At 44.5% G+C, this 13,749-nt stretch overlaps 1 protein-coding gene across 6 annotated transcripts in view; it reads right to left on the bottom strand.

Annotated features, from left to right (window-relative positions):
- LOC146074099 (uncharacterized) overlaps positions 1-13,749 on the bottom strand; it is a 161,466-nt gene that overhangs the window by 85,339 nt on the left and 62,378 nt on the right. For all 6 annotated transcript variants that reach the window (XM_083181849.1, XM_083181847.1, XM_083181851.1 and 3 more), the window contains exon 7: positions 7,283-7,322. In XM_083181849.1, coding sequence (XP_083037975.1) covers positions 7,283-7,322 — 40 coding nt within the window. The remainder of the gene's footprint in view (positions 1-7,282; positions 7,323-13,749) is intronic.

Here is a 13,749-nt window from a genome sequence, read left to right as displayed (position 1 = left end):
TCAGAGAGGGTCATGTGATCAGTGACATAGCTGGTACACTTTTCTTTTTTCTCTTTATTTACCTCGAGACCTGACAAGTCTCAGTACCAGCTGCAGTTAGTAGCGCACTGATCACCCAACTGTTGTATCTTACAGCAACCATATGGTTGCCCTGGATGGATGCAGGTACTACTACATTAAGTGTTATGCAGTGACGCTGTGTACTGCAGCACAGTCTGCTCATCTGTCTGCAATTGTCCCCCGCCCCCTCCGTGATAGCACCTGGCGTCTGCCCTACATAGGCCCACTCTCAGTCTCTGTGGCTGGGTGAGTCGCAGTGTTGTTCCTGATGGCTGCTGCTGTTAGGATATCGGCAGTCAGAAAACCAACTGCAGCATCCTGAACGGTTAGGATCCCGACAGGGGCTGGGTAAGTATACATACCTTCTCCCATTTCTTCCAATCCCTAGCTCCTCCATTTTAGTGCCTAACCCTAACCTTTCACCCCACAGCCTAACCCTAAACTTCCCCTCCCTTCAGCCTAACCCCTAAGTCCCCTACTACTGCATAAACCTATCCCTCCCCACATCAGCCTACCACTAACTTGCACCACATACTTACTTTTGGGATTCCAATGTCAGCATCATTATCGATGATGGGACTCAGACACCAAACTTGTGGCCGCAAATCACGATGCCCGCATTGGTATTCTGGGTGCCAGCATCCTGTTCACCGGGATATTAACCGCATCCGGTTTAATGGGGGTTTTGCTGAATAAATTAATGTTTGTTTTTTTAGGAAGGTTATTTAATGATGACATGGTATGTTTGAAAGTCACAAAAATGCTCTTAGTATTGTTGTAAATGCTGTCAATCTCGTATTGTATTGTAGTAATACTACTTATTTTGACTGACCGTCACAATAATTCTCTCCATATTGTCCAATGCTCCTAGTATTGTGTGTCAATCGCTAACATGCGGTCAGTATTGTATGGTGTTCATAGTAATGCTCTCTGTCTCTTGCTCACGTAAATACTCTCCGTATCCTCTGCCGTGTATTGTCGGCAGCCCCTAAAATAGTGAGCTATTAAATTCTCGTATTACATAAAGGGGCCTGCAGACGTAATTAATATTGGTATTTTTTAAATGTTATTATTTTTTTTTAGATTTTTGTTGTTCATAAATCTAGAAATAAATATAGTAATAGTTAAAGAAGTGAATTATGTGAGTGGCTGGGTGGAGGGTATTGGGATGCAGATGCGGTATTTTGTAGCTTTGCCTAGAGCAGGGGTCCGCAAACTATTTTGCTCTGGGACCCCATCAGACAATAAAAATAAATGACAGGACCCCAGTAAGTTACCGCAGAAGGTCATCACATCACATGTGTAGTTAGCAGACAGCACATACATGGCAGCATTGTGGAGGCACAAAATTATGAGAGGAGTCTAGTATAACAATCAACTCAACAGATTTATCAGACTCCTTGAATCACTGACTGAAATTAGAAAAGTCATCAGCCTCATACCTCCCAACTTTTCCTGAGCTGGAGGCGGGACGTAGCTGTGCGCGCCGGAAATTCCGAGGGGGTGTGGCCTAATTTCGGGGGCGTGGTCTATACTCGCGGCTCCCCGCGAGGCCACGCCCCCATTTTGCCGCTATGGGGGCATGACCCAGAGGCTCTGTGAGCCTCTAGCCATGTCCCCAGCCCCCTGCCTGCGGGAATAGACGCTGTGCGCATGCGCACAGCGTTTATTCCCCGCTGCTTAGCAGCCAACAGGGGGGACTCCCAACAGCCCCCCCTCACCGCGGGACACTGCCGGCCGCGGGAGGGACAGCGGGACAGGCCCTGATAATCGGGACTGTCCCTCTGTAATCGGGACTGTTGGGAGGTATGCAGCCTGATGGTCAGCAACATGGAGTTGTGACCCCATGCTGACAAGGTCGGGACCCACTTTGAGGTCAGGACCCCCAGTTTGAGCACCTCTGGCCTGGAGCATCTAGAAACCTTGCATCGGCCCTGTCTAGCCCAGTGTAGAGCTGAAAGCAAACTTCCTCATTTACCTGCTGTAGGTTCCACCTTTTGCATTGTGCATCATAAATGCCTGCACTCAGTGTTTCATAAGTTACAATTCATTCATCATCTCCCTGAACAATGTAATGATCATACAGGACAGTGTTACTGAAAAGGTTAGTGTAATGTTGATTCATTACTGATGGTTTACATTGTCAGGGTGGCCACTAGAGGGAAGTCCCGGCCTGCATGTACTAATAGAGCACACAGCGCTTAATCTATACAGCTCTACCCACCAGCACAAATATAAGGAGACAAAGGAAAACTTAAATGGAACTGAACAACAACAAAAAGTACCCAATGACTGAGAACACTTTTTGCTAAACAGTGAACTGACTGCACCAATGCAGCTGCGGCAAATATTTGTGATGCCAAAGAAATACCAGAATGCATGCCAACGGACGATGTGTGAACTGAAGAATATATAAATGAGCACATGTGGCTCATATCTTTGCTTTCGATCTGCAGAAAAGCAACATAATATTGGGATTGTGGCAATACCTAGTACTCAGACAGGCTGCTACTTGTGATCAAAATTAGGTGAGACATTTCCATGCCTGAACTGCGCATCCAATGATGCCCTATGTCGCTGGCCACCATTCATCAGAACAGTGTTTGGTGTCCTCTTTAAAATAACAAGAAGTCTATAATCATGAATTGCTCCCCCACCCTCTACTGGCCAAACCAATAAATATCAACCATGTAAACATTACCATTCCCCTTTGTAAACCATTGGAAAAAAGTGTATCAAGGTTTCCTCAGTGCACTAGTCAGGATGCTGCTAGACAAAAAGTGCAGTGGGTGTCATTCAAATCACACACAAATATTACATAGAATAAAACAAGAGCACAATGTACAGCGCTTCCAGTGTTCCCAAGAGTGGAAGTATCCCCGGCCAAGTCCCCCCGGCCAAAGCATTCATCCCTGTGACCGGTCACCCTGGCCAGGGGTCCTGGGGGAGTGGGGACCCCCCCAATAAAGGGGTCCCCTCTCTCCAGGACTTACCTGGCCAGGCTGAAGCCTGGTGTTGTCCTCGATGCCCCTGGGCGGTGGTCATCGAGCTGATAAAATGGTGTAAAAATAGAATTAAAAACTATTGTCTAAAACTGTGGAACTATGAGTCCCAGCAAGCCTCCCCGGCATGCTGGGACTTGGAGAACCACAAGTCCCAGCATGCGGGTCATTAAAGGGCCCGCTGGCACTTGTAGTTCAGAATTTCTTGGCTCCTGATTGGCCTCTAGGTGGCCAATAGAATCATTCGGCGGAGAGGCGCTGAAGATGAACGTCAGCATCTCTCCTGTCAGTGTGAGGGTACTGGAACATTTGCAGGTTTTTTTTCTGAAGACCCGGGACAACTGAAGAAGACATGATCTTCGCCAGAGGACCTGGGTAAGTAGGATTTACTTCCACAGGTCCCCCTAAGGATTGCTATGGACCCTGGACCCCGGATCAGCGGACCCTGGACCAGCGGACCCCCGGACCCAGGGCTACCTATGGGCTCAAGAAAGTTAAGTATCAGTATGTGTGGGCTTTGGATGTAATAAAGTTTTTTTTTTAATGTGGTTTAATTTTACTATTTCTATTACTGTGGAACTACAAGTGCCAGCAGGCCCTTTAATGCCCCGCATGCTGGGACTTGCGGTTCTCCAAGTTCCAGCATGCGGGGGAGGCTTGCTGGGACTCCTAGTTCCACAGTTTAAGACAATAGTTTTTAATTCTATTTTTTACACCATTTTATCAGCTCGATGCCCACCGCCCAGGAGCTTCAGCCTGGCCAGGTAAGTCCTGGAGTGGGGGGGGACCCCTGGCCAGGGTGACCGGTCACAGGGATGAATGATTTGGCCGGGGGGACTTGTATAAAAAGTATTCCCCCAGCTGTGGCATTACCCTGCTGGCTGGTTGGGCCTGGTTCTTAAAATACAGAGGACCCCTAGTCATTTTGTTCCACGTATTTTGGGAAGCAGCCCGGCCCTGGGGCTGGTTTTAAAAAATACAGTGCAATATTTGGACGGTTTTCTGACTTTTTAAAACCAGGCCCGGCTCTTTCAGCCAGGTGCTGGTTACGGCCGTAGGGGAGATCCCACGCCGTTTTTTAACCCCTTCATGACAGAGCCAGTTTGTGCCTTCATGACAGAGCCCTTTTTTTCAAATCTGACATGTCTCACTTAAGTGGGGATAACTTTTTTTGCTTTTACTTATCCCAGTGATTTTGAGATTGTTTTCTCGTGACACATTGTACTTCAAGTTAGTGGTAAATTTTGGTCGATACAGTCTGTGTTTTTTTTGAAAAATACCAAAATATCGTAAAAAAATGGAAAATTTAGCAATTTTCAAAATGTTAAATTTTCTGCTTGTGAGACAAATAATCTTACCACTCAAAATAGTTAATAACTAACATAGACCATATGTATACTTTATGTTGCCATCATTATTTCAACCTCCTTTTCATTTTTTTGGACACTAGGAGGCTTAAAATATGAATAGCAAATTCTCAAATTTTCAAGAAAATTTCAAACTCTGATTTTTTTAGGGACCAGGTCAGTTTTGATGTGACTTTGAGGGACTTGTATGTGAGACACCCCCATAAATGATGCCATTTCAAAAACTGCACCCCTCACAGTATTCAAAACAGCATTTTGGAAGTTTGTTAACCCTTTAGGTGTTTCACAGGAATTAAAACAAAGTGTAGGTGAAATTTCAAAATTTCTTTTTTTTTGCAGATTTGCAATTTTAATACATTTTTCTAAGGAACACAGTACATTTTACTAGAGAAATGTGACTAAAAATTGATTCCCCCAATTCTTTGGTTTTCATAAATATCCTATATGTGGCCCTAGTGTGCACGGTGACCAAACCACAGGCTTCATAATAGAAGGAGCACCTACTTGATTTTGGAGCCTCCTTTTTATGAGATTATTTTTTAGGCACCATGTAGGTTTCTAGGCACCATAAGATGCTAAAAGTTAGGAACCCCCCCACAAGTGACCCCATTTTGCAAACTACACCCCTCAGGGAATTCATCTAGGGGTATAGAGTACATTTCAAACCCCCAGGGGTTTCACCAATTGTGGTACAACTGGGCAGTGAAAATGAAAAAAATTAATTTTTCATTTTCACAGCTCAGTTGTATCAAAATTGGTAAAACCTCGGGGGGTTTGAAATGTACTCTATACCCCTAGATGAATTCCCTGAGGGGTGTAGTTTGCAAAATGGGGTCACTTGTGGGGGGGTTCCACTGTATGGGTGTTTCGGGGGTCATTCAACCAGAATCTGTGCTGCAAAATCCAAAAATCACTCCTTCCCTTCTGAGTCCTGCCATGCACCCAACTGGTATTTTTTGGTCACATGTGAGGCATTGCCGTACCCGGGAGAAATTGGGGCACAGATTTTGGGGTGCTTTGTCTCCTTCATTCCTTGTGAAAATGAAAAATTTTGAGCCAGATCTGCATTTTTGTGTAAAAAAATTTAATTTTTTACACAAAAATGCAGTTCTGGCTCAAAATTTTTAATTTTCACAAGGAATGAAGGAGACAAAGCACCCCAAAATCTGTGCCCCAATTTCTCCCGAGTACGGCAATGCCTCACATGTGACCAAAAATTACCAGTTAGGTGCATGGCAGGACTCAGAAGGGAAGGAGTGATTTTTGGTGGTGGAATGAATGGTGGGTGCTATGTCGCATTAGCAAGACCCCCGAAGCACCAATACAGTGGAACCCCCCCACAAGTGACCCCATTTTGGTCACCAGCTTTGGGAGGGGGGCTGGCGCTGCGGCTGGCGGGGGGGGTGGGAGGGGTGCTGGCGCTGCGGCAGCCGGGTGGGTGGGAGGGAGGGGGGCTGCCGGGTGGGAGGGGGGGGGGCTGGCGATCGTTGGTGATCGGTGCGGTATACACACACACACATATATATATATACATGTGTGTGTATATATATATACAGATAGCGCAGGCCTTATGCTTGCTGGCGAATCGCCAGCAGCATGCTGCTGGCGATCCGCCAGCAACACGGCGCGCCATCTGACTGAGACGCGCGTGCGTCCCCCACGCACGCGCGTCTCAGTGGCCGGGCGGCGAGGCGGACACAATACTGTCCGCCTCCCGCTCGAGGGGGGCTGGGGGGACCCGAGGAGGCTGTGGGGGGGTGCGGGCAGCACCGTCGGAAGGGGACGCGCGCGCACGAGCGTCCCCTTCCGACACACAGATGGCGCGGGAGCAGGGAATGGCGATGGCGACGCCATCGCCATCCCCTGCAAAGATGAGCCCGGCCCCATCTGTATATATACATATATATATACACACACATATATATATATATATATATATATATATATATATATATATATATGTGTGTGTGTGTGTATATATATGTATATATATATATATATATATATATATATATATATATATATATATATATATATATATACACACATATACATTTGCAATACTTATTTTTTATTTTATTTTAACTTTTCTAGCAGCATGCTGCTGCTGCTGCTGCGGGAGGGAGGGGGGAGGAGGGCAGCGCTGCGTGCGCACCGGGGGAGCCGGGGGAGCTGCTGCTGCTGGGTGAGTGCCCGGCGGGTGGGAGGGGGGGGCTGCACATCGGTGGTGATCGGTGCTGCACCGATCACCACCGTTTTCTGTGTTACCGAGCGGCTTAGCCGCCGGTAACACAGGAAACGCTGTGATTGACTGCTCAGATTTGAACAGCCAATCACAGCGATCGCCGACCGGGGGGGGCACCCCTGCCCCCCCTGGGCGACGAGGGGGGATGTCTGCTGTCAGGGACAGCAGACATCACCTAACTGTCACTGCGTCTCTAGACGCAGTGACAGTTAGAAGTCATGACGTATATATACGTCAACGGTCGGGAAGTACTTCCCGACCATGACGTATATATACGTCAAATGTCGTGAAGGGGTTAAATATATTTATTTTTCTATTTTTTTTTACACACTGAAGCCTGCACGGATCTGACTGATCCGTGCAGGCTGAAGCTAAATACGCCTGGAAAATGAAGTGCATTTTCCAGGTGTATTTGGCCAGCAATTAGAGGGCGTATCCCGCTAATAGCCGATAATCACTGAAAATACATGATCCATACGTATGTTGCATAAAAAGCAATTTATACTACAGAACAGATAAAACACAGAAAATAAATATTAAACAAGGGTTATTTTTCTTTTGTTTTAATCTGGAAAGGCCATTATGAAGGACTTTGAATCTGAACTCACCTTTCACTAGGGTATTTGTAGGCAACGTTTGTAATGGGACCTGCATATGAAACAAAAGACATTTTAAGAACTACTAACATTTAACTTAATTAATTCTTAACAAAAAAACAAACAATACATATGTACACAATCTAACACTAGACAGTTATAATTTCATAACATTTTGTGAAGTGCCTTGGTACTGAATTCTTAAGGGGCGATATGAGGGCTATTTTTAAGCAAGCTGACTAGATCACTTGTAAATTAACCATGGTTCACTCTGTGTGCATGGCTCCCAGCAACGGTGATGCGCAGTCATGCGCATCGCTATAATCTGACTAGATCTTGACTGCATGCAGTCAAAATCTAGTCATCACCAGAGAACACTGACCCGTACGGATCGCTCAGAACAAAGCGATGTGTGCTGAGAGATTTTTGTTTAAGTAAGTCTCTCAGCACAACATCCCGCGTCCCCCCATCGGTCTACCCCTTTAGAGATAGTGGGCGGTATTCAATGTGCACCGTCACTGCTTCGCATGGCGATAATAAAATGTTATCGTTTGTTTCGCATTGCGTTAATGTATCGCTTAATACATTTTTCCTGCTATTCAAAATTTGTATGACGCGTAACGCCTACTTGCGATAAAAGACCTATGAGGCGAATGGTGGGAGTTTCTATTTCACTTTCCCGCCATCGATAAAAGGTATATATTGGCATGCACGTGCGGAGTTTAGTCATTGTGGACACGTGCGTCGTAGATGCAGTTAGCTCACAGTCACCTGTATCGATTTTTAACTGCGACATCATTTGGACCTGGCTTTTCAGAAAATTGCCTTCAATAAATGGTAATTATTTCTCTGCATTTGTACTGTCTTGTTTTGGTTTGTTTTTTTAATTATTCTTTTGTATATCATAGGTTAATTTAAATTTTTTTTTTTATTGTGTCAATGCATATTAGGCTGTTTGCTAGGAATGACATTGCAAGACAGTTGTTGAAGTTATCTATTGTAAAACCCTTGCATAGTGCTTTCATGTTTTTTCACAAATATTATTTTTGATATTATATATAAGGGTGTTGGGAGGGGGTGAGGGGCGTCTTCCCCAGCATTTGATGCATTTACAGACTTTTCTTTAGCTGTGTCCCTGACAGTGTGCTCCCTAATACTGTTTATGCATGTTGATTTCACTTTGTAAAACAGGATTGCACAGTAGGCACTGTCCTCTTTTGTGGGCTTCCAACTGTGTTTAGGGTGTCGCCCATGTCATGTGCTATGCTGACAAGGCAAATGGCATGCTGTTTACTGGGATTCACAGTGCAAGTGTAGGGATGGCCTATAAAGGAGCAGAGAATGGACTTTGAAATGAGCCCGTCCATGCGAAGCCCTAACCAAGAAGGTGGGCAATCAGTGTATGTGCGGCTATGCGCTGCCCCAATCCGGCCACTCTTACCTCATTGGCCTCATCAGCGCTATGTCTAGCCCCTGGCTACAATAAGCTATCTTCATCCCAGAATGGCGATATCCCAAGGGAGCAAAGCAGGACTGATCGATGTTGATAAATCGTGCAGCTTTGCACCCCCCATAGAAACCTGTGTGGGATGCAGAAGCCAGTGCTGAAAGGTGAATTGCAGCATGGTTTGAAGATTCCTGCTGCGGTTAACCTTTGATACATTTGGGGGGATACTTAAGAGTTACTTTTGAGATTCAGCTTTTAATCATTACTTAATCATAATGTAATATATTTATATAGAATGTTGTTTTTGTCAAAAAATAAAATTAATTCAAATTTCTTTTCAGCTGGATGATGAAGGTGACAACGTTATTGAGAACTCAAGCTCACCAATTTCACAAATTTCTTCGGGTACTGATAAAGAATGGAACCCATTTGACAATGTTGAAAGAAGACAGAAAGCAGTAAGTATTGATCCATGTCCCAAAATATTTGATTTACTTAATTTTACATTATATGTACAAACAGAAAAATTATTTTTAATGTTATGATTAAATATCAGGAGCAGCAGGAAAGGAGTCGATTTATTCAAGCAGCAGAATGTGAACAGTTAGAATAAAAAAGGGAAAAAAGAACTAACGAAGACAGTAATCATGAGAAACGACCACCAGAACAAAAAAAACAAGAAGGGGAATTCGACCTAAACAAAAAATGACCAGAGGAATTCATTTCAACGAGGGTGAGAATTGTGCTCTTGCGGAGGCTGTAGATAGCAAATTTGATTTACTATATGGTCCCAGATCTAATTCAGTACCAGCAGATTATGGCAGATGATTGCAGAGAAAGTTACAGCTGTATCAGGAAACAAACGTGATGTAAGACATTGTTTAAAGCGTTACAGCGACTGCAGACGCCAAACTAAAAGAAAGATGGCTGAGCAACACAAACACGAGAAGGGAACTGGTGGGGGACCTCCATTAAATATTAAATGGCTACCTTGGGAAAATCTGATAAAACAACGCATGAAACCAATAATGGTTGAGGGTTTATCAGAATTGATAGATGCAAGAAATCAAGCTAAGAATATCCAAGAAGAAACATAGAAACATGGAATTTGACGGCAGATAAGAACCTTTTGGCCCATCTAGTCTGCCACCTTTTTTAAACATGTTACCTCAAACCATATTTGATCCTTATTTTTTTGTAAGGATATCAATATGCTTATCCCAAGCATGTTTAAATTGTACTACTGTATTTGCGTCTACCACCTCTGATGGTAGGCTATTCCACTTATCTACTACTCTTTCTGTGAAGTAATTCTTCCTCACATTTCCCCTGAATCTTCCTCCCTCTAGTTTCAGTGCATGTCCTCGTGTTCTGTTGCTCCTCTTCCTGTGAAGAATGTCTCCCACCTGTACCTTGTTAAAACCCTTGATATATTTGAAAGTTTCTATCATGTCCCCCTTTCCCTTCTCTGCTCTAAAGTATACATATTAAGATCTTTTAGTCTTTCCTGGTACGTTTTGTGATGTAGGCCATGCACCATTTTAGTTGCTCTTCTTTGTACAGTCTCTAATGTATTTATAACCTTCTGGAGATATGGCCTCCAGAACTGAACATAATACTCTAGGTGAGGTCGTACCAATGACCTATACAGTGGCATTATTACTTCTTTCTTTCTACTGCTGATACCTCTCATTATGCAACCAAGCATCTGACTTGCCTTCTTCATTGCTTTGTTACATTGCATACCTGCTTTTAAGTCCCCTGAAATAGTGACACCTAGATCCCGCTCTTCCTCAGTAGTTTCCATTATAGTGCCATTTATACTATATTTAGTCTTTGGATTTCTGAGACCCAAGTGCATGATTTTGCATTTTTTGGCATTAAACTGTAGTTGCCATTCTCTTGACCATTCCTCTAATCTACCTAGATCCTCAATCATTTGTTTTAAGGTGCCCACACACTAGAAAGATCTGTGATCTTAAGATGTGCGCATAAATTAGCCTTCAAATCTTTGGTCCGCCCTGGAACAAAGATTTCAGGCAAGCGCACATCTTTACCAAAGATTTTTCTTAAGATCCCGTGTGCGTTCCTATGGATCTTTTGTTAAATCTTCTGATCTTTTGTGCAGCATGTAAGATCAGAAGATTCAGTTAAAGATTTATCGAAAATCGGACAATCGGACAAAAAATAGTTCTAGTGTGTGGGCACCTTTACCCCTCCTGATGTGTCTACCCTGTTGCATACCTTTGTGTCATCTGCAAAAAGGCACATTTTACCCTCAATTCCATTTGCAATATCACCAATAAAGATATGAAAAAGCACCAGTCCAAGTACAGATCCCTGGGGTACTCCACTTGTAACCTTTCCCTCCTTTGACTGTACTCCGTTTACTACAACTCTCTGTTTTCTGTCCTGCAACCACATTCTTATCCATTCAACTATCTTAGAATCCAATCCCAAGCTTTCAAGTTTATTTAACAGTCTGCGATGTGGGACAGTGTCAAAAGCTTTACTAAAGTCTAGATAAGCTACATCTACAGCCCCACCTTGATCTATTACTTTTTTTTTTTTTAATTCAATGATTTTTTGGTACTTGTTTCCTAGCACGGCCACAATCGTGAGTAATCGTGTCCCTTACTTAAGGGACACGATTACCCACGATGGACCCGATTTCTTTTGAAATCAGGTCCATTTTGCCGGCTAGGATAAAATATCGGGGGCATCGCGTCGGTCGGGACCATTAACATTGGTCCCGACGCGACCGACGCGATGCCCCCGATATTTCCATAGACTTCAATGTTAAAAAATATTTTAACATTGAAATCTTGTCGGGAAAGGTAAAATATCGGGGGCATCGCGTCGGTCGGGACCATTAACATTGGTCCCGACGCGATGCCCCCGATTTTTGCATAGGATTCAATGTTAAAAAAATTTTTAACATTGAAATGGTGTAAAAATGTCAAAAAATGTGAAATGGGTCCATATGACCCATTTCACATTATAGATGTCCCCGTCGTCGCCCCACGATAGACGCCAACCCGAAGCGTGGCGAGCGCAGCGAGCCCGCGAGGGGCGGCGGTACGCGTCCTCCGACCTTTTCATGCCCTACTATCCACTAGGGCGTGGAGTGAGAATAGAATAGTGTGGCGAGCGCAGCGAGCCACCGAGCCCGAAGCGTGGCGAGCGCAGCGAGGGGACGCGGATACCTTCACAGTTATACGCGTCCCCTTGCGGGCTTCACAGGTGTCCGTGGCGACGCGGACACCTGTGAAGCCCGCGAAGGGACGCGTTTACCTGTGAAGGTATCCGCGTCCGCTCGCCACGCTTCGGGCTCGGTGGCTCGCTACGCTCGCCACACTATTCTATTCTCACTCCACGCCCTAGTGGATAGTAGGGCATGAAAAGGTCGGAGGACGCGTACCGCCGCCCCTCGCGGGCTCGCTGCGCTCGCCACGCTTCGGGTATGCGTCTATCGTGGGCTGCTGTTTACGCGCTTCAATTTGGGGGGGTTGGGAATTTTTTTCATTGAATACAATGTAAAATTGGGTCCCAGGGACCCAATTTACATTGGATTCAATGAAAAAAATCGGGTCAAAAATCGGTCGGTCGCGTCGATCGCATCGCATGCGACCAAATCGCATGCGATGCGATCGACCCGATTTTTTTCAGCACGACCACCCCGATCTTAATCGGTGTGGCCGTGCTAGGAAACAAGTACCAATTTTTTATTGAAATTTTCGAGATACAACAAACAGACTTCCCCCCCCCCTGCATAGACAGTAAGTGTAACACGCACATGCATCAGATCCTGTATAGTTGGTAAAGAGACATCCATAGGGCACACATATAGTAAAACACAAAATGGAGGTATGGAAAAAAGTTTTGCATTACAGGATATTCGGACTACCAACGTCCAAAGGCGCCATTTGGACTGATGGCAGTAGGATATAAATAACGCACAGATATATATGATAAAATGTCTCACTAAAATACAACATATGCTAATGGCATGTTAAAGACATTCTAGAACAGATTGTTGCAAGATCGGATGTCTGAGCAATCAGGGAATATAAGAAATTAAAAATAGGGAATGAAAATAAAACTTAATTACCACTAACTAAAGTAAAGTACTACCTACACTACCCAAAGCAAAACCCCCCATAATACCCCAAAACAAACCTCCCCAAAATCCCCCCACCCTGTATGACCTAACCCCAACCTAGGTATACTTGGATCAGCTATATTAGCCAACCTAGCCTAAAAAACCTAATTCACCCCTTCCTCCCACCCCCTACACTACCGTACCTATCTAAACCTCCTCCCCCCCCCCCCCCCCCATATAGTGATCGGATGCAAAGCGGATGGGTTAACTGGAGCCATGGCTTGGTAATATTCAAGGATTTTAATTGTCTGTGGAGAACCCGTCTCTCCCTCCGACAACAGGATATCTTATTAACTAGCATAGGAATAACTGCACCTTTATGAATAGCGAAACAATTTCAATTTGGTCTTGCCAACATGGAAATATATGTTCAACAGGCAAACATAAACAGGAACTGTAAGGGCCCCGGGATTGGTACACTGAGGCAGAACTAAAAAAAATGTATAGTTTTCATAAGAAAAACTGACCGGGCACTAATAAGGAAAACTACTAAGCAAATCAGGACTGACACATCTATACATGACAATCACAAGAGTCATTATGCCAACAGGCACTGAAGGGCGCAAGAGGTAAAAATATTAATCTGGCCAATCTTCCGCCAGCAAAGGAGATGTATATAGAGCAAGTTTATCTCCAACTGGATATATTCCACCATAAGCAGGGCAGCAAGCCCAGAGTGGTACATAGACCATTAACATGAGGCAGGGCAGTCCAGGGCAAGGTTCAGCAAGTGGAGAGCCTCGGAGCAAAGTATTCAGAGGAGCCTTTACAGTAGATACAACACCCTGGGAGCACATATTTTGGGTATTCAGAGACACAGGAGCTATTGGGGTTGCCACATCTCCGTGCTCAGGAAAAGTAACAGGCAGC

Source organism: Crinia signifera, chromosome 4 (genome assembly GCF_055691185.1).
Source record: "Crinia signifera chromosome 4, ASM5569118v1, whole genome shotgun sequence".
Taxonomy (NCBI): Eukaryota; Metazoa; Chordata; class Amphibia; order Anura; family Myobatrachidae; genus Crinia; species Crinia signifera.
Note: the sequence above shows the minus strand (reverse complement) of the source record. Positions and strands in the feature narration are given on the sequence as shown.